This window comes from Myxocyprinus asiaticus, chromosome 2 (genome assembly GCF_019703515.2).
Source record: "Myxocyprinus asiaticus isolate MX2 ecotype Aquarium Trade chromosome 2, UBuf_Myxa_2, whole genome shotgun sequence".
NCBI lineage: Eukaryota > Metazoa > Chordata > Actinopteri > Cypriniformes > Catostomidae > Myxocyprinus > Myxocyprinus asiaticus.
The window spans coordinates 28,854,334-28,882,123 of NC_059345.1; the positions used below are offsets into that span (position 1 = coordinate 28,854,334).

General features: G+C 38.7%; 1 protein-coding gene across 4 annotated transcripts in view; it reads right to left on the reverse strand.

Annotated features, from left to right (window-relative positions):
- dennd2b (DENN domain containing 2B) overlaps nt 1-27,790 on the reverse strand; it is a 70,696-nt gene that overhangs the window by 14,481 nt on the left and 28,425 nt on the right. For 3 of the 4 annotated variants that reach the window (XR_007892717.1, XM_051651550.1, XM_051651541.1), the window contains exons 3-14: nt 23,742-24,995; nt 20,598-20,743; nt 13,850-13,989; nt 13,298-13,513; nt 8,760-8,856; nt 8,600-8,644; nt 7,370-7,554; nt 6,554-6,663; nt 4,604-4,673; nt 2,321-2,398; nt 1,661-1,801; nt 340-488 (exon numbers count right to left, since the gene is read on the reverse strand). Coding sequence is in view for 3 of the 4 variants with exons in the window: in XM_051651550.1 (XP_051507510.1) it covers nt 340-488; nt 1,661-1,801; nt 2,321-2,398; nt 4,604-4,673; nt 6,554-6,663; nt 7,370-7,554; nt 8,600-8,644; nt 8,760-8,856; nt 13,298-13,513; nt 13,850-13,989; nt 20,598-20,743; nt 23,742-24,995 (2,631 nt within the window). In the remaining variant the exon portion in view is untranslated. Of the gene's footprint in view, nt 1-339; nt 489-1,660; nt 1,802-2,320; nt 2,399-4,603; nt 4,674-6,553; nt 6,664-7,369; nt 7,555-8,599; nt 8,645-8,759; nt 8,857-13,297; nt 13,514-13,849; nt 13,990-20,597; nt 20,744-23,741; nt 24,996-26,736; nt 26,846-27,790 lie in introns of all 4 variants that reach the window. The other variant, XM_051651559.1, reaches the window with a different exon arrangement.

Genomic DNA, 27,790 nt, shown 5'->3' on the forward strand with positions numbered 1-27,790 from the left:
TTCTACGGGCTCTGAATGAGCAGATGGAAAAATTAAAGTGACATTGCACATCAGTGAAGAAAAAAGTTATTGAGAACATCTGCTGTAAGCCCACACTCAAGACTGCTGTTGTCACAGTGGTGAGCATGCACAGTTTGGGAGGACTGCTTGACCATGTTTGGTCTGAAAAAGCAAGAACTTTCTCATGGGAATAAAGAGTGTGTTATATATGAGATGATATGCTGCCTTCACGGTTTATTTTCCTCTGTTCAAAAGCTGTACTCACACGATGACAACACTCAAGACACTTCAACTGACAAGCTAATGAGTAAAACGAGCTAACACTCATGGGTGACTCACCTGAGCTTGTCAGCCACAAAGATGACCCTACGTTCCAGCAACAGGGAGGCAAAGACACGTACCACCTGTCGTACGCTCAGACACTTAAACAGACTTTCAAAGTCCACGTGCTCTAGTCTGGAGTCCATTGGTCTCCTTAACTCAATCACCTGAGGAAAATATAATAATATTTAACCAAGATGTAATAATTAGTGTGAAAACAGATCATTCTTTTTTGCATTAAAAGAATAGTTTAGTCATCATTCACTCTCACCCTCTAAATCCTAAGGAGGGTGTTGTTTCAAACCTGTATTTATTTATTTTATTTTATTTTTTGTGGAACACAAAATGAGATGTTAGGCAGAATGTTAGCCCCAGTCATCATTCACTTTCTTACTTTCATTGCATCTATTTTTCACACAATGTAAATGAATGGTGACTGATACCCCCTGTCTACACCGGACGGAAGCAGTTTCCCTCTGAATCTCTTTTGTTTTCCATTTTTATTCATGCATATTGTTCATTTAATTTTTTTCCCCAAAAGAAAAGCATAGTTTGTTGAAGTTATCTTATTTTGAAACTGTTCTTGATAATGTTTGTGAATAAAACAAATGATAAATTTCACATACGTGTCGTACTTGTTATTTTTAATGTGCATTTTAATTTACGAGTAATCGGGTACTTGTTTTTAGTGGCTTACAGTACCTGATTACAAAATTACTCAAAAAGCCCATCCCTAGTTTAGAACCTTCGTGTCAACGCCTCCATTGCAGACAGCCTCAAGCCCGGTGCAGACAGGGTGTGAGGCTAACATTCTGCATAACAACTTCTTTGCGTTCCATGGAGGAATGAAAGTCATTCGTGTTTGGAACAACATGAGGATGTAAATGATGACAGAATTTTTAGGTGAACTATCCCTTTAAGTTAAATGTTAAAGACAACATGAAATGGCATCAGTTACACATTTAACTTCTGTAATGTGACATACAGAATATCCAGTGGGAAACAATGTAGGATGGGACGCGGTTTAACCATCAGGATTTAATTGGATTTTGAAAAGTAAGGCTTTAACATTATTTTTCCCTTTCCAAGCAACCACATATTCCACATAAACGCATTTTGATGACAACAAAAATGTTGTAAAATAACATGCACTGATAAATTGTGCACAATTAGACCATGGACACTTTAAAAGAAAGTAAATATGTCAAATGTTGTTTTTTAAGTGTTTTCGCCTCAGATCTAGAGGTTTTATGCATTTGTTTCAGTAAATGTTGAGTAAACTTGTACTAATATATAAAGGATAACACAGCAGTCTATTTATATGAGGGAAGGATCAAACCTCATTTCCTGCTCCAGGCAGGAAGGTTTTGACTTTTATGGTTTTGCCTGGTGCTGGAAAAGGAGATTCCATCACACTCCTCATGAAAGGATACACCAGAGCAGCTGAGATCCCTCTCCTCCTCTCCACTTCATCAAGAATCTGAAAGAAAGATAAATGAGCTGATGGAGAACAAACCAGCACTAACAGGAACGTGGAGAATGCGGCACTGCTACTGGCTTTATACGCTTCAGATTGTGATCAATTTCATATGGGCTGTTTTGTCTCAGATATGAGGGTGGACGTCTCTGGAAATCAACCTGTCACTACCAAGCCATGGTTTTCATCTGCTTTATGAGGCTTTGAAAAAGATTAGACAAAAGTGACAAAAACATTCTCTCAAAGTAGCTTATGTTTCCATTGAATATTATGACAACTGAGGTTGGATGCAGTATGGTTTTACACTTTCTCCTCACTTTCACATGGGTGGAAAGTGGATGTGAGGGAATAAGTGGTTTAACAGGGCAAAAAGAGAGAAAGAAATGTTTATACTAAGCCGGATGTTCCTAAATGCCAACACAAGACTTGCTCCAGCTGTGCCCATATCTGACAGCCAGAGAGACTGTGAGTAACTGTGTGGATGCCTGGTGGAGGTGTGTGTATGAGCAAGCCTGAGCTCACCTTGGAGAACAGGTTGAAACAGCCCAGTCGGCTGATGACACAATACACTTCAGGAAGGCGAGGCCCTTTCCCACTTGGCTGCAGGTTCAGAGAAAGATTGCACAAGCAATTAAATCACAAACATGAATTAACTGGGGGGTACGTAACAAAAGATGAAAGCATTCATTAGGTTTCAAAACATAGTCTATAGATGTTATTGTACTACATCTGGGACAGGTCAAAATGGAGAAGAGACCAAATTTTTACATTCTCTGAAGAAAGCTTGAGCACAGAGGTGCTTGGCTGTTTAAAAGCAAAGTCTCTTTCAAGGCAAGTCAGTCCAATCTAGTTTTCTATGGATACAAGCAGTATAAAAGCACAGCTCCTATCTTCTTCAATGGGGAAAGACCGAAATATCCAAAATGGCTGGTCAAGATTATGATCAAAGAACATATTTCAAATCAACAGGAAAATCTGACAACAATGGTATCATAAATGGTGCTTCTTTAGCTCTGATCCCACTAAAAAACATGCTATTTTTCAGGCTGGTTAAGCTAATGCACATGCATGAGGTTACTGTCTGTATCTGAAAGGTGATTGGCTCTTTTACCTGTAAGGCGGAACTTCCTTTTTTACATTCGCCATATTGGATGCTCCAATTTCTCCCAGTCATTTTAACACAAGTGCTCTGTCTTGGTCTAAACAGTCTCTGGCAAAAGTCACCAACATGATGCTAGGATGTTTTGGGTGGTTGCCAGTTGCTATATGGTTACTATATGGTTAATGCCATATTGGCACTATTGTGTTCCTAGTGGTTGTCAGTGTGTTGCTATGTGGTTGCTAGGGTGTTCTGAGTTGGTTGCTTACTAGCTGAAGTCAAAAGAGCCCACCCCAGGGACTTTTCTGGTCCCTCCTTCAATGTAAATCTTAGGGATTTTCCACCTGTTTTTATTGTCCACCAGGTGAAAATCATAAGTCTGATTGCTTAGAAAAGTACCTCTCCTCAATATGCTGCTGTTGCACAAACGTTGAAGGATAAGTAACATAGCAAAGTTTTACAGGAGTTAAGTATAAGAAAAAGTAATAGACAGAAAGAGAGAGAGAGAGAGAGAGAGAGAGAGAGAAACTCTAATCTCCTGTTGCTCTCTAAATTGCAGCTTGAAGACCACATCAAAGGGATTTAGGTGAGTTAGAATGAGAGTCATAGTTTCATGCTGTTTAAATGGGTTTTTAAATGTGGGGACAGAATCATTAAAATAATTACCTCTTTTAAACACTGTCATCCCATTAAATATAAGCATAAGTATATGTTATCAGGCTAAACGAAAAGTTAAAATAGATGCAAGATCAAATGTAAATATCACAGGTGCAGTCCCACAAAATGACTGAGCTGTCACACACAATCCACTAAACAATCAAAAGCCCATTTTCTAAGAAACCAACTAGGTTTGGTGTCTCTCAAAACATTGACACAAAGAATTCCCATTCCTCTTGTCCATATTAGGTATGCAATTCTCCTCTGCTGCCTTTTTACAAATGGATGATTAATTCAAGCATGTGGAGCTGGGTTAAATTCCTCAGGAATGCTGCCTTCATGCCAGCCCCTGGACTTCCTCCCTGCAGGAAAGACAGTCAAAACTTCTCTCCACTGGGCCATTCAGACACTCAAAAATACAGGAGCTGAGAAAGAATAGAAACTAAAGAAATCCCATAAGTCAATAAAGAATCACTCCAAATCTAAAACTAAACACCACACAGGGCCATAACTATAAAAGCAAGTTCTGCACAAGCAACTGCAGGGATATTTACAACTATTAGAGTGTATCAAATACAACTACATACTTGTTTTTTTATATCCAAAAGAAACATTTTAAATGTATGGAATGCTTTAACATTGTTATTCTCAAACCACTGATCAGTAACATGCACTTTAATGCAAAGCGTTCAACACAATACACGAAGCACGGGGAAAAAAATTCTGGTCATTAGAAACATGCAGTTTATTCACAACATCACAACAACTCCAAAGCACACAAACATACGACCAAATCTTACTCAACAATGACAAGCTTTTGATGGTCCGCATTACCATTCTTCTCCTGAGAAACTCTCATTAAACCAGAGGAGACATGTTTATGAAAATCTGCTTCTCTTTGAGAAAAAAAAAGAGCAAACCAAACACTTACTCAAGTGGCTGATCAATCGTCATTAAAACGCCATCCATATGCTTGCTCTTCAATTACAATGTATGATGCAATATACAGTATATGTAGGGTTATACTAACAAAAACAAATGAGACTCACCAGAAGCCGCCTGCAATACCCAAAGCGTCTACTGCCATCTTCTCCAGTGAGCATGAAAGAGAAGGTCTCACTACAGCAAATCACAGACAAGCCACCATTAGTCCTCAAACCCCCATGCAGATAAGGTGATAAGATGAAAAAGTGGTCAAAACTACTTGAGATGTAATGCTCTTGAGACTGATAACTTGGCCCAGAGGCATAATCACTGCGGTGAGATTTTATCAGGCAGCCAATATGTATGCAATTAAACCCGAGAAAAACTAACTGAAATAATATTTTTTGAAATAAATGTGAGAGTGTTGCTCAAATGGTTGCTTACGAGTCTCAGTCAAAAGAGAACGTCATTATATTAATGACCACGTTTACATGAACTTAAGAAAACGGTTTATTCCAGGGTTTTTTCAGTAGGCAGCGTTCTGAAAAGTCATGTAAACAAGAACGCCGATTTTCCAAGAACGGGATTGAGAGAAAGCGGTTTAATACACCCAGGTTTCTCCAGAAAAACGAGGCTTATGTAACACATAATGTAAATGAAATATGACATGTCAACACATAAGCGGCATTGTTACAGGTTTCTGAAGAGTGTATATGTGCGTGAACAGACCGGATAACAAATGTCATAGGATACAAGTAGGTATAGCTGCAGGCCAGAGATCTCCAAATGGGAACGGAATCTACAAAAGAGGGCGGGGTTACTCCACAAGGTGGTTGCGCCAACTTCAAAAGGGGGCGTCACTTTCACTCACGGTTAGGGTTAGGGAAATGGTTAGGTTAGGGGCTCCCTATATCTTTGCTGGTGGTTTTTGGAGCTCTCCCTGCAGCTATTTCCTTCTCGATGGATCCCAACAACAAGTTAACACAGCGGAAAGAATTAAACATCTCTGGGAGTACGGTGAGTAAAGTCAGTACACTAAAACTAACCATTTATTCACACCAATGTAAAATTTAGATGGTCCCTCATGTTCACGTATATGCCCTCATACTTTGGGGGAATCCCAGAGTTTTACATAAGAGGGAAACCCTACTATTTCAACACAATTTCGCTGCAGGCCGCGATGCAAAGTTAAGGAAACAAACACAGCAACAACTCTGGAATATCTGGAAATAAAGCGTAGCAACGGAGAATAAAAATTGTGAAATCTTCCTCAGATACCAGGTTTGTTATTTAAATGGGTGTCGCAGGGAAATTACGTTACTGTGGAGAAAGCTGCTTACTGACTGAGCCGCAGGTATACGGAAAAGTATGCCGCTTACACATGTATGTAAACGGGAAAGCTACCTTCTCACAGTACGCCGCTTTCTCGCAATAAGCCACTTTCTGGTGACCAAGTAAACGTATGTCTCTAGAAAATCATAACATCAGCACTATTTTCCACAACAAGCTGTGCAATTTGAGGAGTTATGCGCATTTAAAAAGATAGGGTAAGTTTTTTTTTTTTCAAATCCCTAACCACAATTGCAGTATTAACAATAATAAAAGTAATGCTTTCCTTAGCACAAATTACTGAGAGTGTATTAAATGGAGTGTTTGATTTTTGTTTTGGAATGAAAACTTCTGTAGGTTTAAAATGTAAATTGTAAAATAAAATACAAATTCAGTTTAGTTTCATGTATTGTGAGATGACTGTTGTACCGGCGGTCGCACTACATTTCCCATTCATACGCTTCCAAACGCGGGAGACCGAAAACATAAGCTGCAAAGAAATTTTGCATTCCGCTGAATACCAAAGTTCAAGCTTGATGAACTCTCTCCTGCTAATTCAGATGAAGAGAAGATGCGTGACTAATAGAAGATCGAAACCTCACAACGTCATTTAAAGCTGCATGCTTGTATTGTTGGAGGACAGTGAGTAGATGTATATTTTAAAATTTTGAGTATAATATTATTTGTTACAAGCTCAGTCTATGTATTTTTTTAAAGATGCTGGTAATACAGGGACACAATGTTACCTGTTGTATTCAGAAACAGGGCTCCAGTCTTTGGCATCTGGAAAGCAGAACTGTGGGATAGCTTTGAGTCTCTGCTCAGCTTCTCTCATCTGCTTGGTGAGTCTTTCCAACTGTGAGGGTTTGACAAGAAGACCTGGTATGAAACCCTTCTAATATATTTGCACAACCTCTTTACAGTGTCCCTTTAGACTTTTATTACTATGTGAAGTATGTCCAGAATATCCCCCCTCCCCATAAGGGGTCAATCCCCCACCCCCCATGTCACCAACGGCTCTGTGTTCCATTTTAGAAGTACAATGTCACAGGGCTTGACCCTCTGTTGGGCACAGTGCCAACATATTTCAGCCTCTCGTGGGGACACAATCACTGAAGCAGATCTAAGCTAATTAAAGAACTATCTCTCTGTAACTAAACATGTGATTGCTATGGCAACGGTTTCCTGCTTACGCCACTTACTGTCAATAAATCCAAACAATAAAAGCTCTAAAAGCATCTGTATTTGCAGGCTTTCCTAATGCACAAAATGGCATATTTAATGGACTGAAACAAATCTGTTCCTCAGTATCCAAATAACTGTATAGCACACTATCTGAAAAGAAGTCACGCAATTAAAATGACATTCAGATAGCAGAAAGGATTATTAACAGTCAAACATTAAGAAAATTGTTTCTTTGACAGCAGCCCTGCGGATAATGACCTTTAGTGAGGCCAAAAGTGACAGGGTTTCTGCTGTAAAGCTGTAGACATCAGATGTTGTGCAGCATCTTAAATGTAACTCAAAAACAGTATCTACCCTAATTTACAGAGAATAGTCACCTTGGGGAACTGGTAGGTGACTTCTGGAGTATAAGAGTTTTTGGTGGGTTTTTTCTTCAGTGAGACCACCACAAAGTACTCGAAAAGCTCCCTTTCCTGCCACTCGATCAACTGCAGCTCCAGTGTCCTGTAACTGGGTGCACTTCGCAGCATGGATTGCAGCTTCAGTAGCCTCTGAGTGTGGGCTGCAAAAAAATACAGTTTATTATAATATCATCAACATACATGTGTTCAACAACACTTCAATAAAATGCAAAAACTAGTCAGATCTAGTTCACCCAAAAAGGAAAATTCTGTCATCATTTACACACCCTCATGTTGTTGACGCATATGTTTTTCCAGTGTTACACAAAAGGAGATGTTACACAGAATGTTTGCCTCAGTTACCATTCAATTTAATTGCATCTTTTTTCCATACTATGAAAGTGAGTAGTGACTGAGGCTAACATTCTGCCTTACATCTTGTGGTGATGTGGGCGTGGCCGAGCGACGTCTGTGAACAGCTAGTGGGAAAATCACCTCTAACAGCTGTTTTGTTTTGCAGTGAGTGCTGGAGGGGGATAAAAGGGCAGTCCAAACCTCCAGAGGGGAGAGAGCGAGATGCACGCAGCAGTTTTGATGTGTGAATTCAGTTGCATTATAATGAAACGCAAACAGTGTGTGAGGATACTGAAAAGTATTAAAAATAAAGATTTACTTTGAAATATTTGACCGGCTTCCGCTTCCTCCTTCACAACAGAGCAAGAGACTTGTCACACATCTCTATTTGTGTTATGCTGAAGAAAGAAAGTCATACCAGTTTGGAACATCAAGAGGATGAATAAATGATGACCAAATTTTCATTTTTGAGTAAACTATCCCTGTAACAAAGGTCTATCACCAAAGTATTCATATGAGAATTTCCTCCCTTGTTGATTGTAAGCTATGGTGCAGTGCGTTTGTATATTGTGTGTATATTGTCATTCTAAATCATATGTATCATATGATATTCATGTAAAACATGTATGGTTTTAGCATCATTCATAAGATGAATTTTTGATGTAACAGAAACTGTGTGAAGCTCATTCTCTCCAAATGCACAGGCCTGACATTTACTTGTGACAAATCACAAGGTCATGTGGGCTTGTTTGCTCAAAGAACAGAGACTTTAAGCAGCACTATGAAAAACACTCCACTCAAACACACTGACCACCAGGGACTGTTACCCAGCCATATGTGCTGATCCCTCACCTTTGAACCTGTCATCAGAGTCACTTTCGCTCTCGCTGTTGTCATCTATAAACAAAGAAAAGGTTTGTTTGATATCAAAGGGTCAACTGACAAAAATGTTTGAACCGAACATTGACACCTGGGGAACATTCTAAGGGGCTTACAAGCTTAAAACCTTTACCTCTTAGAGATGCTGTTTCGATATTTAAAAGTGAAAGCTTCTTTAGTCTCTTCTTGCCTCTTTTTGTACAATAGATTGAGTTTATTCTTTGCACCACCTGATAGGAAAAGGGGTAAAAATGTATTACAACAAATAATTGAAAATTATTTTCAATTTGCCCCATAAACTCACCCTGGATTTGTTATTAACCCTTTAACACCAAACATCTGACATAACAGTCTGATTTATTTTTTAAATGGGACTGTTTATTGAACCAAATAGACAACAGACAAAAAAAAAAAAAAAAAAAGAAACATCAGGTTTTAAAGGTCATTATCCTCCTGAGACATTTGTCTTAGCTTATACATCCCATAGATTTGGCCCATCTTGAAGTATATGACAAGAGAGAAAAAAAAAAATGCTATTGATGCAGCTTTTCATTGCATTAATTTAGCAGATTGCAGAGTACTGTTTTTTTTTTTTGTTTTTTTTTTGTTTTTTGTATAATGAAATTATAAAGGAGGGGAACCAGGGCAACTTTAATATTTTAATATAAAACAGTTTGCAGAGCCTGAAATTCGGCACAGGATTGCGGCTATTGCGCACAATTTTAATAATTCCCGCAATTTCCACGTTCATAACATGGGACATTTCTGCACACTTTTATTCACTTTACAGTGCAATTGCAAATTAGTCTCTATATTAGTAAACCAATAGATACAGATGAACAAATCAAATCAATAAACTTGTTTTTGTATCAAACTGTAATTCCAGAAGCTGTGCGAGTAAATCTGCTCTGTCTCTTTCTCTCTCGTGCAGCTGTCAGCAGTGTCAGTGAGAAAGTGCTTTGTCGCATAGATACTGAACTTAAGATGTTACAGATGTATAAATCTTTCTAAACCTGTTAATTCGACATGCAAATGGTGTTATACCACGTCTCCGTAAGCGAGCAATGCGATAAAACAATATTGTTCCTGTTTATAATCAACAAAGCTGTTAACATTACAAGTGCATGTGCCTTTCATATCTTGGAGGTCCCTAATTTTTCATAATGCAGAACATTTGCAAGAAAGGCAGAAATAGCAAAAATACTTTGTGAAATGTACCAGCTGCATGATGAAGAGAGACACTTAAACACCTGTTACATCTCTCATCTCCATCTCTAGTTCCATCCAGGGTCAGAAATTAACGGGGGCTCTGGGCAAATAAAAAAAATCCCCCTGCGATCTGATATACTTCCAAATTAATATATCCATCATGATCTTCATTTGAATTTTCGCTGAACATTATTTGTTTCGTGCCGTCCGTTGCGCAGATGGTGCCGAGTCAGTGGCGGATGCTCGCACCATAAATGCGCACAGACAGGCACTCCGTTGCTCACGCTCCGCATCAGTTCGGTGTCATGCTCATGTGCTAAAATGATCAAATGCTACAATGTAGTTAATAATAATATTAACAAAACTAATATCTGGATGTGTTAAATAGCCTTGATGTTAAATAAAATGTTATTAATGATACAATAATAATTTTACAGAACATTAACCACTTGATATCTCTGACTAATGTTCATTGTTTTATTAAATTGACTTGAAGGAGTTGCTAAGTTTTTTATTTTTTTATAAGCTCCTCATTCCAAATCCAGAGAAATGCTGTCATCTATATCTACTTTGTCTGTGCATTTGTTTTGTGGGCTATTAATTTAATAGCCAAAATATTTGGAAATATGTGAATGAGAAAAAAAAAAATTTGTTTTAGTAACAATGGACGTTATGCAATGCCCCCCATATGTAAGGTGGTGAAACGCCTTGCTGATGAGAGTGGTCAATGGAGAATGTCCAGACTGGTTCTAGCAGATAGAAAGGCTACTGTAACTCAGATAACCACTCTGTACAATTGTAGTGAGCAGAATAGCATCTCAGAATGCACAACATGTCGAACCTTTGAGGTGGGTGGGCTACAACAGTAGAAGATCACGTTGGGCACTTTATTAGGACCATAGTGCTAAGTGAGTTTATGTTTTTATATACAGTATGTATAGTACTGTGCAAAAGTTTTAGGCACTTGTGAAAAATAATGCATAGTGAGGATGTCTTCAAAAATAATGACATAAATAGTTTTCATTTATCACTTAATGTCTTACAAAGTCCAGTAAACATAAAAAAGCTAAATCAGTATTCGGTACACCTGGACACAGTTTTTCTTCGTTGTTAGCAGATAGGATGTTCCAAGCTTCTTATTCGGAGAATTCACCACAGTTCTTCAATCTATTTAGGCTGTCTCAATTGCTTCTGTCTCTTTATGTAATCTCAGACTGATACGATGTTCAGTGGGGGGCTTTGTGGGGGCCATGACATCTGTTGCAGGGCTCCCTGTTCTTCTATTCTAATATTTTCTATTTGCTAAATTAATGTTTGGGAGTCTCACATTTATATTTCCTAGTGACCCTAAAGCTGAAGATATAAATAAACATCTTAAGACAAATGCTTTTGTGAAATATGTTATGTGCCCAAGACTTTTGCACAGTACTGTATATATAGTTGTGCTCAAAAGTTTGCATACCCTGGCAGAAATTGTGAAATTTTGGCATTTATTTTGAAAATATGACTGATCATGCAAAAGAACTGTCTTTTATTTAAGGATAGTGATCATATGAAGCAATTTATTATCACATAGTTGTTTGGCTCCTTTTTAAATCATAATGATAACAGAAATCACCCAAATGGCCCTGATCAAAAGTTTACATACCCTTAAATGTTTGGCCTTGTTACAGACACACAAGGTGACACACACAGGTTTAAATGGCAATTAAAGGTTAATTTCCCACACCTGTGGCAATGAGTTTGTTAGCTCTCACGTTGATGCACTGAGCAGGCTAGATACTGAGCCATGGGGAGCAGAAAATAACTGGCAGTTCTTTTAAAAAGCCACAGGTGTGGGAAATTAAACTTTAATTGCCATTTAAATCTGTGGGTGTCACCTTGTGTGTCTGTAACAAGGCCAAACATTCAAGGGTATGTAAACTTTTGATCAGGGCCATTTGGGTGATTTCTGTTACCATTATGATTTAAAAAGGAGCCAAACAACTATGTGATAATAAATGGCTTCATATGATCACTATCCTTAAATAAAAGACAGTTTTTTTGCATGGTCAGTCATATTTTCAAAATCAATGCCAAAATTTCACAATTTCTGCCAGGGTATGTAAACTTTTGAGCACAACTGTATATATATATATATATATATATATATATATATATATATTGTTCAAAAATAAATACTTTCATATGTTTCTTATGCACCAAACACTATACTGATGTTAGAAAAGTGAAATTGTAACCTTTTTTTTCTTTGCAGGGTCTCAGGAGGTTATAGTAAGATGACATTATATAGCTTGTAATGTAAATAAATGAGACAGGCAGCATTTAGAAACCTACATATAATTATCAGATCCCAATTTAAATATATCTTATAAAATTCAGTTTTTCAAAGCTCTGTGTTCTTTATTGTAGTGGCAATGCAGGGGTGCATTAATGCACAAGTTTGCGGGAGGAGCGAATCCTATTGTATCATATTTGACATGAACTATCAACACAATTTTATAAAATGATGGCTGAGGTGGGCTCCAGCACTACCCACAACCCTACATAGAACAAGCGGCTACAGAAGATGGATGGATGGATAATGTTTGAAATATTATGTAAGCATACGTTGCTTCAATTCAGTAAATTAAAACTTTCACCAATAAAAAGTAGACATGTAGAATATTGCATACAACTAGTTTTTTTAGAAAAGTATTGATCATGTTGATTATGTAGAGGCTTTAGAAAATCATGTATCAAATATAATACCTCAGGCTTTATAGAGTTAAGTTTCACACATAACATTTAAAGGGGCTGCTGTGTCCAGATGGGAAATTGATGGATTTTATCAGTGAACTTAGTATATAATGAACCCCTACAACCCATTGAGGCCACTCTATAGCAACTTGTAAAATGTTTGGGAAAAACTTCCAGTCCTTCAGGGCAGTCTTTGAGAGTGTTATATGAACTTAAGCTATGTATTCCATGTTTTTTTTTTTTTTTTTTTAGTTGTGGCCATTTAAATGGTGTTTAATAAGAGGAGTTTTCCCTATAAAAACATCCGGGAGCCTAAAAAAAGAAACTGGAAGGCAAACTGGTGTGCTACACCTAGTTATGAAGAGCTAACTATTAACTCTTAATGTCTGCAAAACTCTTTAAAAATTATATTAGAATGCTGTCTATTTGTTTTTTATTTGTTAATAAAGTAGTTATAACATTAATCCATTTCTTCAGTGGTTACTACTGTCTAAGTGTATTTCTTACTTATTCTGTGGACGTGAAAATGTGTTACATAGAGGACATATTTCAATTTAAATAAAACTTTTAGATTCTGTTGCATCATGTTAGAAATAAATGAAAACGAATTAAAAAAAATAATAAAAATTACAAAAGTATTTATTAAAGAGAAATCTTCAACTAGTATATGGTCAATCCACTCCTCTCAATTCTACCCTCATTGAGTTTGTTGTTCCAGTATACCTTAGGGACTCGTTTCTGCATGTGGGAGGCCAAGGTATCAGTGGCGGAGGTCAGGCTGTTATCTAATAGGCCACAAGAGGAGGAAGGCATGCCCAGCTGGGGCAGCAGCAGCATGTCATCATGGCTGTGCCTCTTAGAGAGGCGGGATGGGCGCTGGCTCTTCCTGTCAGCAGGACCTGGCAGCTTCAGAGACTGACTGCTCGGTTTAGATGGCAGCTTGTGAGAGAAAAGTTGATAAGAGATTAAACTTTTTGCACAAGTTAAAAAAAAAGGGCAGACACTTAACATAGAGTATATTCAATATTTGTACACTTAAGAAGTTGTGTCTGCACAGAAATAAGCTGTTCAATGTGTTGCAAAGTATTTAGCAAACAAGTGTTAACTGAATTCAAACTTCACAACTTCAACAGACAATTGTCTGCTTCTTCATACAGCAATATAACTAGATTCCACTGCAATATGGTAATTTATCCATCGATATGAAGCATTCAATATATGTCATTTCGAAAAGCAGATGCTATCATTACTATCTTGCATAGCAAAGGAAACTACCTGGGGAGGTGTAATGGACTTCCTGTCCTGGGAGGTCCATATCCTGTTGAGTGAGTCCCGAGACCCTTTGGGTAACAGCCGGGAATTTCTGGCCAGACATCTCCTCACTGGATCTACATCTTCATATGGATTCTCTTTCTCTGTTTGCAAAGAGGCAGGGGAGAGAAAGCAAGACTCAGACTAAAACCAAACACCAGCTGCCTTGGAGCAGACTTAAAAGGTAGCAAGGTAAAATGCCTTCTTAAGGAGTGAGTGGGAGAGAGAGACAGATAGGGAAAGGTTGGGCAAAGGCTATGGGAGGGGGTGAAAGAACATAATGAAAAGGAGCCAGAGGCACCCAATGGGGCAGCTATTGAGTGCTGGGAGTGGATTATTCATTGAGGTTTACTGCTGGCCTGCTTGAAACATAAGTGCAAAGTCTCCAAAAACAGTTTCTGTTAGACATAAGCTGTTGGACAGCACTTTTGGCATTTTTCCACTGCACGTTACGGTTCGACTTGACTCGACTCTGCTCACTTTACTTTTCCGAGCTTGCTTTTCCATTGCAGGTTAGTGCAGCCTCAACGTGGGTGGGATTATAGGCTGATCGTCATAGTTGCACCACCTCTACTGTCGTGACATAATCTTAAATGCGACACAAACACACAACAAAGAAGCAATGGAGGATATCAAAGGATTCTTGATTCTCGGCATGTGGCTGTTTTTCACAGCAAGACGACAAACTTTGTTTCAAAAGAGGTTGACGGCAGCAAGACAAAATACTGCAAAAAAAAAAAGGAGAGTTTGGGAAATCATACATCAAAGCGCAGACGAGGACATCACCGTGTTAGCTCACGACGCATAAGGGTAAGCTAACCTGCCATCTAGCAATGACGCTGGTAGTGACGATTTTCTCTGAACAATCAGTGATCTGCAAGGTTTTGACATCACATTTAGTATCGGCTCGGCTCGCTTGGAACTTCGACCGAGGTGGTATTAAAAAAAGTACCAGGTACCAGGTACTATCCACAGTGGAAAACCCCCAAAAAGCGAGCAGAGTCGAGTCAAGTAGAGCCGTACCGTGCAGTGGAAAAGCCCCATTTGTCTCCAGAAATAAGGGCCAGTGACGAGTCAATATAAGAAAATGCAGACAGTCCAGAATGGAGTCAAGACTCTGTATAAGATTGTGTATAGCATTACAAACTGTCGAAGGCTACGCCTCTAACTAGAAAGCATGTTAAGGCAGTAAGAATCACATTAAACATCCTTCTAGATTAAGTGTATTATTTTGCTGGACTTAACAGTCTTTACAGGCAGGAAACACCAATTCATTTGAGTGCATCTTACTTGGGTTTTTTTATGCTAACATGCATACTCATCTACAATGGTGGATCACTTGTTTATTAAACACCTGAGGATATAAATGGAGTTATGGCTTTTCCTTGTAAGGATCCTGATGAAATTACCAGACAATTGATGGGCTGCAAGAGTGAAAACATGTCTGTGAGTCAGGGAGGATTGTGTGAGAGAGCCTGAATTGTGGCCGCAAGAGGTTTCATTGAAGCCATTAACAGATCAAGCTGGTGTTCAAGGAATCTAACAATGTTTATTCTTTGGCTAATAATTGTGTATCATTAATATTATAAAACCTAAAATATTGACGAATATAGGATGTATCAATAGTTCAATGGATCTGAGCACAGATTGGAAAAGTATATACAATGTTGGAATAGAAAAACAAATATAACATAATGAGGATTTGAATTATGCACTAATTTGCATTTTTTGATTTCACTGAGTTGAGCTCGTAACTTTGGTTTAAATAATTTTTATTACACTAATCTGTGTTAAAATGTGATTCCATGATGAATATATTCAACATGAACAAATATCATTCTAGCAAGCTAAAATAATTTACAAAATCTGATAATATTATTTATTTTTAAAAACATAATGCAATAGGCTAAAGACATTAAAATCAGGCCACAATCTGTGTGAAATTAAGCAATGTGACAACATCACTCTTAAAAAATGAAGTAAGCACCTGTGTTGCACATAAAACATCTGGTTACTGGCACCATGTTTTGTTAGGTGAATGTTATTAAATCCTCTAATTAAATTAATTCTTCCATGTTACCAATTCTTGGCTGTGGAGACACTGTAATGCAACTAATGGTCTGAAAGCTGCCAGTGTCAGTAATATAGTAATAGCCGTTGTATAAATCCCATACCCATACAAAAACAAAACCATACTTCTCTGTAGTTTTCTACCATTGCCTTATTGTTTGTTTCCATACAACACATTGGCATATCATATCTCTCAGTTTTGTTTCTCTCCACTAGATACACAACAGGTGTCTTACAACAGAATGCAATAAGATCTGTTGATCTTCTGCTGCATTTTGTAGATGATAAAATTACCTTCTGTGCAATCGTTTTTTATTTGCTGTGCAAATGAACACTTTGGCAAGACAGAAAAACATGACAGAATTGTCAAAAAATGTTGACCATAATAATCATACCCTAACTTTGAAAACCAAGGATTGTTATGAAAAGCTTCACAAAAGACAAGTTACCAAACAAAGTGGTAACCAACTACACAAGAGCCTGACCATATGAGGTGTACTGCTGTGATTTTCTCCAGTACCATTAAGGCTGAGAGTCATAACGGCAGGCCAGCAATTACCTAGAGTGCTCTGTGAGTCTCCCAAATGAAACAATGTAATGAAAGCATGCTGGAGAAATAATATGTCTTCCTGACCACTCACATACAGGAGGGTACTAATCAACTTCTCTACTTAAAGGACCTCCACAAAACACACACATGCAATGTGATTGTGCCTCTGTTTACACAGCAGGATTTCAAAGGGACAAAGGACAGTGAGTGCTTGATGAGTGACTGAGCAGAACAAGTACCTAAAAAAGCAACAAGCAGACAAACCCATTTTATGGCCAGTTTGCATTTTTCCCAACAGCACCATGAAGCCATGTGAGATGAGGAATGTCTCTCTGATTAAATAGATCTGAGAAGTGTGAACAAGCAGTGGAAGCATTTTTGCCATAAATGAAAGCCAGAACACACAAATAATAGGACAGTATTTTCAAAAAGTCTGCAGACAATCACACACAACAATCTGTTTAAGATGGCCACATACATTATAAGTAAAGACTGGAGGAGGGAAGTGGCCTCTGTTAGAGCTTGTATATCATCATGACATGTATAGGTTTTCCTTCAAGTGAATTAACTCATGGTAAATGTAATATGACCCTGCCATCTGGAGATGTTTGTCCAATCCTTTATCACTATACTAATGTGCAGAGCATATGGGGGATATGTCATAACTGCTATAACCCCAGACTAGATCTGTGCCTAAATGCAACTTGAAACGACAAGATTAAACAGAGACGGTTTTTGGCCAACATATGCACACCATAAATAACCTTTTTTTTTTTTTTTTTTTTTTTTACTTTAAGTGACACTTAAGTAGCGACCAGGTTTTGACCAAAACGTTGGCATATCCTCCATTTCCGTGACCGACTGATAGAATAGACCATCTGATCTCCTAATCACAGCCCGGTGCTTCTGGAGACCCCCCTTATATACCCGTTGACAGACCCTGCTACACCAATCCCGAGCTCAACGGCTGGAGCACTGATGACGGCACACAGAGACCATATATTTCACTGGAACTAATCAGCATTCTTAAAAATGTGCAACCGCAACGCTTGATCCCACACCCGAGGTGTTCGCTTGAACAATGGGGCCTTTGTCAGGGGAAAAGGCTGAGAGTCACCCGCTTCCCAACTGCTAGATGCTCATGCACCACCTGGACCCATTTTTCATCATCATCTCTAAACCAACACTCAGTAAAGGCTCTCTGGCATGAACTTGTGTATTCTTGAATGTAGAACTGATACAATGACATACAAACTTTAAGCATACAAGAAAAGATCCACAAACTCCTTTAGTTCATTTAAGGCCGCAGAAAGTAGGGGTGCTGAGCAAGGGGTGCTTGTCCACAGTGAATAGTGGATTTGTATGTTATGCATAGAGACAGTTCAATATTTGCATACATGACATGATTAAAACTAAAGTTGCATAAAAATGCATACACAGGGCCAAAATTAACACACCAAGCTCCAAATGCTAGTACAAATTGTCTTTGGTGAGTAAATAAAGTAAGTTAATCACCAGTTGGACAGTAATTTTAATAGGAACTGCAACTTTACATGGTTTTAAGTGAAACTGTAAAAACAGCATTCTGACCTACGCTGATGTTAGGGATGTGAGCGATTCAACCTTCTACAAATACAAAACGTCTATTCTAACAACTTCTCAGTGGAAAATGTACCATCTTGAGTTTATCTAAGATGCCTAGTTATCTTTTTCTAAGAACATCAAATATGGGGAATATTCCTTGCATTTAAGCTGACGTATAATTTCTGTTATACTAATGTCACCAAACGGAACTAAAAATCCCCCCAAAACAAAACATTGTTTTCAAACAGATTTCTGAATACACCCTCCATCTGCCATTGGTCGAACAAACAGATTCACAGGTTCCAGACCAAACTCATGCCATTGGCTGAGCCAATAGCTGCGTTTTCACTGTTGGGCCAAATAAGGGCATGCTAGTCCATGCCGAGGCCAGTAGCGTTCCCACTGTCATTTCCTGGGCTTCATCATGCTTCCTCTGGGCTTTCTCGGGGCCAATGGCCTTTGGCCAGCGGATTACTTTTGGATTACCAAACAAGGCCAATTGGGGATTGAGGCGGGGTCAATATCAAAGGCAGAGTTTTGCCGAACTTGCCAGGTTGTGTATCCAGTGCACAACAGTACAGGTTCGAGAAAAATAAAAGAATTGCAGGCACAGTACAAATTTGTTATGCACAATGGACAGTGGGGTCCTGGGTAGCTCAGTGAGTATTGACGCTGACTACCACTCCGCCGATTGACGGTCTCAGATGCGGAGGCAACTGAGATTCATCCTCTGCCACCCGGATTGAGGCGAGTCACTACGCCATCACGAGGACTTAGAGCACATTGGGAATTGGACATTCCAAATTAGGGAGAAAAGGGGAGGAAAAAAAAAAATGCACAGTAGACAAAGAGGTGCCCAAAGAAAGAACTTTCCATGGTTCAAGATCATGGATGGTGTTCTGGGACATCGTCCCGCTGTTAGTGAAGAGACCACTCGGGACACCTTGGCAGATTCAGTCGGTGAGTTGTCAAAGCTAAACTATCTTGCTAGCTAGCTAATGTTTACAAACTATATAAACTCATAAAAGGTATGATACCTAAGCTTGAGCTTCCCTCTTGCTTGTGAAATGGGCAGGGTGTGTGAAGTTGGCTTTAGAGCAACGCTGCGGGGCTATCGGCCTGATGGGGGGATGCAGATCGAGGTCGAGGTCCGAGGCTATTGGCGTAGTGGGCTACAGCACATAACTGGTAAGGTTGCTGGTTCAATCCCCACAGCCACCACCATTGTGTCCTTGAGCAAGGCACTTAACTCCAGGTTACTCCAGGGGGATTGTCCCTGTAATAAGTGCACTGTAAGTCGCTTTGGATAAAAGCGTCTGCCAATGCATAACTATAAATGTAAATTTAAATGACCAGTTGATAGCCCTGGCTAACACTGGCCGATAGTGGAAAAGAGGCTAGTGGAAAAATGGCTAATGTTGCTGTGTCGGGCTGGCCAGGCTACTTAACAAACACTCCACAGAGGTACAGTGTTTATACTTTTCGGGGAAATCAACCAACTAATGGTTTACTTATAGTTGTCTCTGTATATTAAGCTGGGATAGGAGTAAGTAAGCTTTAAACCATCAAAATGAAAAAATGAGGAGCAAAATCCCAAAATGTATTCACATTTTCTGTAACAGGTGCAATTGCACTGAGAGAGACGAAGGCTGACTCATCACTGTTTTAAGGGGAATACAGCAAAATGTCTGTTTTCAGCGGGCACTCATTCAGCCAAGCTTTTTTTACTGCATCTGGCGCCCTAGCTTCTTTAGCAATAGCAAGACGGAGAGATTTACAGTGTGGCTACAGGGCAAGACCCATGAACACTGTAACCATGTCAAGCCCCTCAGAGTCCAGACATTAATGCACACAGGCTATTTCCTCCCAGTAAGGAATTTAGCACATAAAACCGGCCAGCACCACATGCCAGTACTTCATCACCTTTAACCAGTGCTTGTGAAAGGAGTGTGCAATCGGCAGGCAATATAAAAACTTGCTTGGGAAGGCTGAATTCACACTAACAGTTTTTTTCAACAGCAGGGAATGTCTGTTTAGTGCTTCAGGTGTAATAATCCAATAACTTCAGTGTAACGCTTGTGAAAATACATGGAAAAACAATTTTCAAATAACTACCATTAGTAGACATGCAGTAACAATAAGTAGATTAGAATAACAATATTAAGTGATTATTGATTTATACTAAATGAAATATGAATGAAAATAAAATATTTCAAATGAAAATGTCAAATGAAAATGTATATTTTAGTATAAAAATCAATGTTATAATTGAATAATAATTGAATTATTTACAGCTAAAAAATGTGCTTCATCTGGTAACATCAAAAATAATAAAAAAGATTATTTAACATTAATGAATCAACCTGACTACATTAGGTTATACCAACAAAAAAGGGTTAGACCAGGTAGAAATAGCTCCTTAATATAACAATTGCAGGTTACCACTTTTTACAGTGTACAATTAAAGGTGTGCACGTAGCCTCTATCATTGATGCTGGCCATTCTTACCTACTATGTCCTCATAGGCGTTCTCCTCAAGTGTACTCTTAGAGCTGGGCCGACTGTGGTTCTCTGTGGAGGCTGTGCCATTCTCTGTGGGTGATGATGGGTATGAAGATGGCAGGCTCATAGCATCCTCTGACTTACAAGATTCTCTAGAGAGAGACAGAGATTAAGAAACCAAAGCTATGGACCTGACTCTAGCTAAACAAGTGATGAGTAGTTCTGTTGGTTTGGCTCAAGGCAAACATCTTTCATTTGGAAGAAAACAATCAGGCAAGACCACCTGAGAAGATGAAAGGAGCTTTTTACATACCAGGAGCTTAAATACATACAACCCCTCAACAGTTCTTTTAGAGCAAAAGAGAAACTTCGATATGTTTGACTGAAAAACATACTTATTTGGTGAAGGTAACAAAGCATTTGACTGGATCGTAATTTCTTTTTTATTAAAAACAAGTCAAAATGTTACATATTTGTATGTCTTTGTAGGAATACAAGACATTAAAGCATGCATTCAATAACATGTCTGTAAACCCACTAGAAGGATAGAACCCCAAATTAGTGCTGTAAAATGACACAACCTCACTGCCTGCCGATAGTCTCTAAACATTCAACTCTGCACCAGCCACAGGAATGTCAAACATGAGCTGAAATGCCAAGAAGTTGAAACTCTCCTGCCCATGAGGTTCTCTATCATGAGAACCTGGCAGTTCTCCATACCCAGTAACTGGGCTAAACAATTCATGTGCCAAAGATCATTCAAAAGGCCAGAAGGAATGTAAGTTATATACAACGAGAGCCCTCAAAAAAAGCTAAAGAAGCAGTACTATGAAGCAGTGTTATATAAATTTAATGAGAGACGATGAAGAAAAGTCTTTAGGCTTGTTAAACCTCCAAAAAATTTTATTTTTTCTGTATTGTTCTGTCTCATTCTGATGATTAACAATCAGTAAAACAGTTTTGAAGTGAGGACTCTGAAATGGAATCAAAAGTGTTTTATGGTCTTGTTGAAGCGATTGCTGGTGCTATTTTTGGACGCAGAACTAAATTTGGAGGAGTTAATATTAATGAAACACTGCCTCAGGCTATTCGGGCTGTTAACGTCTGCTTGAATCTATCTCAATGTAAAGAAGGGAGTGTGAAGAAAATGCTATACATAAGTTCCAAAGAACAAGACAGTGTTATGTAACATTTGAAACAACACTAGCTTAAGACATAAAAACAACAAATTCACCAAATATGGTAAAATTACAAAACCCTGAGAAAACGAGCATCTCTAAGTTGATACTGCTTGCCATCAAATGTCTGACTGGAAATTGTATTTTGCTTCTTGATTTGTAACATAAGATTCTGTAATAGTGTAGAGGCTATAATTCATGGTGTAAGACTATGTATCCAGAAACAAAAGACAATAATTCAAAGTCTAGAGCTATATAAACAAAACAAATGCTTGGCCTGTGGTCTTTATCCTTTTCGACATTCTTGGGACAAGTTTTATATACCTCATTATCCAATAAAAATAAATGATCTCTTGTTTGTGGGGGAATTCACAAAGTTGAAGTATACAAATCCATTGCCTCTCAGTCATTTTTGCCACAGATGACAAGTTTCTTCTCTCTACAACGCAAATCTATTAGTCTAGTCTTAAGTATAGATTTATGTACAAGTTAACCTCAATCGACAGCATTTGTGGCATAATGTTGATTACCACAAAAATTTATTTTGACCTACCCCAACTTTTCTTTATGGAAGTGAATGGGGCCAATCTGTAAACGTTAAAATACTATTTCAAAAGTATAGTCACAAGACATAAACAATATATATGTTATCAAGATTTTAGTGTGATAAAATTGCTTACTAACCTTTTCTGTGTAAAGTTATAGCCAATTTTACAACTTTGTAGTCATGACAATTTAATGTCAACAAACCCGAAACCCTAAAACGACTGTAAAAACAACGATTTAACCAACTGTACAGCTCAAATAATACATGAGTTTTCACAAAATAATTAATGAAAGTGCTTTTATAAAATTATAAGCTTCACATTTCTGCCTTTAAACCCTCCAAAAATTGCAAGTGCCTCACTGTAACTTAGATTTTTGCTTATTTGAAAAAAAAAGAAAAAGAAAAAAGGAGGGGCAAGTCAAAATGTATTTTTGTGGTAATCAACATTATGCCACAAATGCTGTCGATTGAGCTTGTATTGAACCCGGAATATTCCTTTAAAGGAAGCTTTAATCTCAAATAAATTGGGTCTGACATTTTGAAATATGCAAAATACAAATAGTAGAGTTAGCACTACAACAATATGAAGCACATGTAGACAACAAACATTACTCATTACTGACTGGTGGTGGGGTGTAGTGTGTACTAGTGTTGTCATGGTACCAAAATTTCAGTAGTCAGTACCGATACCAGTGAAATTTCACGGTTCTCTATACCAATTTCACTACCACAGCATAAATATACTAATATGACAATATGCTATTAAACACACCCGTTTAGCCTATTTAAAAAGTTACATTTCAATGTAAATAATAAATTAAAAGAAATGCATGTTTCCTTCAAGTGTTCTCAATCAAGGATGCAATGCTTATGTGTTTTTAAGTAGCGCACTACTCAAATCTGTTTTATTCTTTATCAAATCATGTTTTCCTTTTTGTTATTTATTATTATTATTTTCCAGAACTGCATGTTTTAGAGTTTAATTTAATTTAACTAGTGTGTACATGATTATTTCACCCAAAAATTCAAAGCAATCATATGGCTTCAGAAAACTAACGAATATATCATAACTAATTTTATGTTAAATTTATGGAGCTTTTTCATAGTTTTTGGTGGTCACTTTTATTTTATCAAAAAAAGAGTAGCAACATCATTCGGCTAAAACATTTTGAGGTTTGAAACCACATTAAGATGAGTAAATGATGACAGAATTTTAATTTTTGGGTGAATTAACACTTTAAAGATCAAGGGTAGTAATTGGAAGGTTGCCGGTTTATTTCTCATCACCAGTGGGCCATCATAATTGCACCCTTGACCTATCTCCAGATTGTTCACTTTGGACAAAAGCATCTGTTAAACAACTGCTTACTACTACATTGAAATACATGCCATTTGTATAATGTGGAAAAGACTCATGTTTCTCACCTTTCTTGTGTCTTCTTAGGCAAGCTATCATCTGTTTTGGAATTTCTCATTATAGCTGGTGCTGGGGTGAAGGGAAGTGGAGGGGGAGATTCAGTGGTGGAAGATAGTCCATTGTTGGTCAACAAGCCCCTGTGGTTCCGGTTGGCATCATACTCAAATGTTCGTTTGGGCTTGGGCAAAGGGTTCACTGTGATTCCAGGAGAGTCCTGTGCAGAAGGGAGCTCTGGGCTCTCAGATCTGGTAGAGCTGATACTGAACCTCTGCATGAGCTTAGAGAGTCTGTCAGGCCCTGGAGAAGCTTCAGGCTCAGTGGCAACAGAGCAGATGCTGCTCCGCTTGCTGCCACAAGTGCTGTCCAAGTCCTCAGTCCCACCTATAGTGAAAGACTTCTGTCTGGACTTATCAAGGCCATAGCAATTGCTAAGATACTGTGGTGGGGACTGAGAGGGACTTTCCTTCAAGGCCTGTTCAATCTTTTGTATCCGGCTAAGCACGGCTGAGGTCTCCTTGCGTGCAGAGAAAGTGTGCAGGAAAATCCCTGAGGACTCAGCCTTTGAAGGCCTCTTCTGGAATCTTACAGGAGTTTCTTTGTCCGATACACAATCGTCTTCCTCAGTCTTTGGGTAGGAGCACTCTGAAAATGCTGTGCTCATTCTCCTTACACCCTTAAAGTCAAAGGTCTTTTCGCTGCAAGGTGAGGACAGCAGGCTTGGACAACCCTCGCTCCCACCTCCAGCCCTCTTCTCTAGGCAAAGGCTCATCCTAGGCAGAGCCACCTTCCGACCCTCCCATTCTGAGATCTTTTTGCGTATTGTGACAGATGAAATGTAGGTCCCAGAACAGCTGAGTGAAAGTGTCCGCTTGTGCCCAAGGTTAGTAGTAGGTCCAATGGAAAAGGTACTCACACCAAGGGGCTCAGTGTTTAGTCCATCCCCCACAGGGGGGGTCGGCTCTGGCAGGTTCTCCTTCTGCTCCTGGTTATCTCCACTTGATGGTTTATAGATGGTGAGCCTCTTGTCCAGACAGGCAATGCTCCTAGATTTGGTGAGCCTGCTTTGGGATTCAAAGTCAGTGTATAGCGAAGAGCCACTTCGCAGACTTGCGGTCTTACAGCTCCAGTTCTTTTGGGTCCAGATTTTAGGGTCAGCTTTAGCGTACCTACCCTGCTGACTGGCGTCCTCACTCCCACTGTGGTGAGAAGAACATGACTCTTTTCCAGTAGAAAGAATTGGAAGTTGGGCAGCAGATTGACACCTGAAACAAGAGTAAGTGACAAGACAGAGTAAGAAAAAATGAAATAAAGTGTGTTTGGCACAGGATGGTTTTATGTCTTCACTAAAAAGATAACCTGAAAGACTATAATTCTCTCAAGCTAAATGAATAAACACTAAGAAAAACTGGTTACAAAATGTGTTCTAATAAGAACATGAACAGCACACATCATAATACTTCATGAAACACAACGGTGAAACTTTAAAAACATGGATACGAATTTCAGATGAAAGGGACAGCCAGTTATGTCTAATATGGGAAAGAACAACAAAAATCTGCATTGATTTTGGCAGAGCAGAATCCCCTACATAAAGCCAACGCAAACACAGAAGAGTCATAGAAATTCATTTTATGAATTCTTCCACGTGATCAGAAAATGTATACAGACCTCCCAAACAAAAGCCATTTGAAACCATTAGACATCCAGTAGAAAAACTAACTTACCCTCATTACCCTTCAGTGTTTTTCTTAGCTGTACGCCCTCTGTACCAACTGTTCTCTTTGCCTACATGACAACCTCCGCCTCCTCATCATTCCCAGGCCCATTGTTCACTCTGCAAACAGACACTGCTCCCTGTTGAGCAATAAGATTTAAGACTACGCTGACCTCATTTCAGTCTCCTAAGACACACAAACACTTTCTCATCCACCTCAAAATCTAGCTAAAATCATAAGCTTCCAGGAACTAGAACTTGACTTGGCCCACACCTCAGTGAAATTGAGGCAGGCAGCTCTGATGTCACAGCAGTGGTTAGAATAACAAGTGCAAGCTGGGAGGAGGCCAGGAGTATGATCCAGGGTGCAGGTTGGGACAGATCAACTAAAAATCTCACCATGACGCGGGAAAGGGGGGAGGGACACACCACGTCACCTGAAACCTTGCAGGTCTTTCTTGCGTTTAAATTACTGTACAGTCATCCCCTTGTGTAATGTATTCACAAAATACATCATCACCATGTATTAACAATAGAAACATCATATTGGTTGTCTGTACACACTTTTAATGATAATTGTTTCAGTTATACTTTTCACTTACAAGTCAAATGCACTGCAAGTCAATGCTTAATAAATGCAAATTACCCCTAGTCCTATAATGAGTTTGACACTAGTGATGTCCAGTTCATGAACAAATCATTCTTTTGAACTGGTTCTTTTCAGTGAAGGAGTTGATCCAGTTCGCCAAATCGGACTGAATCGTTTGAAACAGTCCACGTTTCGAGTGTGATTAAGGGGGAAGGGAAATGTATGTTTCTGATTTATTTTGCTGAACAGCAGAAAGTATAAAAAATAAAAGATATTGGACATATGATTATGAATGAATGAATGAACGTTACATTTATATAGCGGTTTTCTGACACTACACTCAAAGCGCTTTATACAGTGAACAGGTGACTCTCCTCAACCACCACCAGTGTGCAGCATCCACCTGGATGATGCGAGGGCAGCCATAGTGCGCCAGTACGCTCACCACACACCAGCTATTGGTGGAGAGGAGAGAGTGGAGTGATAGAGCCAATTAATGGATTATGACTTGAATGTATTACTGTTTTATCAGTTTATGATAATGAACCGATCGCAACAGTTCTCAAGCCGGCCAGCTGTCTCTCAGTACATTGATCCAGGGACAGGAGCTCTCAAGTCAACAGTACATTGAGTCGATCACAGCAGTTCTATTAGAAAGACTCGAGATTATTGGAATTAATACAAACATAAAGATACTTAAATCATTTGGCGTAAGCTCTGTCCTGCGGTTCAGATCTCAGATGCTCCTTGAAACATCAGATCCTGCCGGAGGTGATGACAGCAGCGCTAACCCCCACCCAGGACAGCACCTAAACTGGTGGAGATGGGGGATAAAAACACGAAAGTATGCGAACAATGAGAGACAGCTGGCCGGCTTTTAAAGCGGAGCTGCATTGTGATTGTATGAGATGCCTGAGGTCTTCCTGCTAGAACTACGCTTACATTTCTCAAGTCACCAGTACACTGAACTGAGAATCGCCTCTTTCAGACATGTTCAAAATAATGAGAACTGATGAGTGATTGGCTGATGAGCATGCGTGAACCAAGGACTGGAATAAGGAGGCGAAACGTTTCAGTCGAGAGATGTAAATGAATTTTACTATTGAGTATTGTGGATGCAGATTATATTTGAAGTTGTTAAGAGCTGGATCATGGTTTCTGTAAAAAGGGTGAGTTGATTAAGACTAGTGCTTTAGACATGTAGAACATCTGCATTTGTATATGAGTGTAAATATTGGGTGCTTTAGGTGCAAAACTTTAATATAGGAATCTTATCCAAGATGTAAGATCACTGAATGAAACACTGATGACAATAAACATCCTTATTATTATAACTTAATTGAATAAAATATAATAATCAGCAATATGTGCTTACATATGGCTTTGTTAAATGTGTTTGAGCATTTATGTCATGACACCAGCATATTGGCATTATGTACAGTGACGTCATTCCGCAATAACGAAGAAGAACTGGTGAATCGGCCTTTAGAACCAGTCCATTGAAAAGAACAATCCAAAAGAACTGGTTCGCAGAAAATAATCTGATTTCCCATCACTATTTGACACCCATGTACACAACTGAATGGCTAACATCCACTTACCTGCCTTTCAACAAATCAGGTAGAACTACTGGGCAATTATTACATAACATAATTAATATATATGAGCCAAGCTGATAAGGTTTGAAAATTATATTATGGTATCCCCAATTGTGTTAAATCTTCAATCATAATTGGCAGTTTTCTTAATGAATA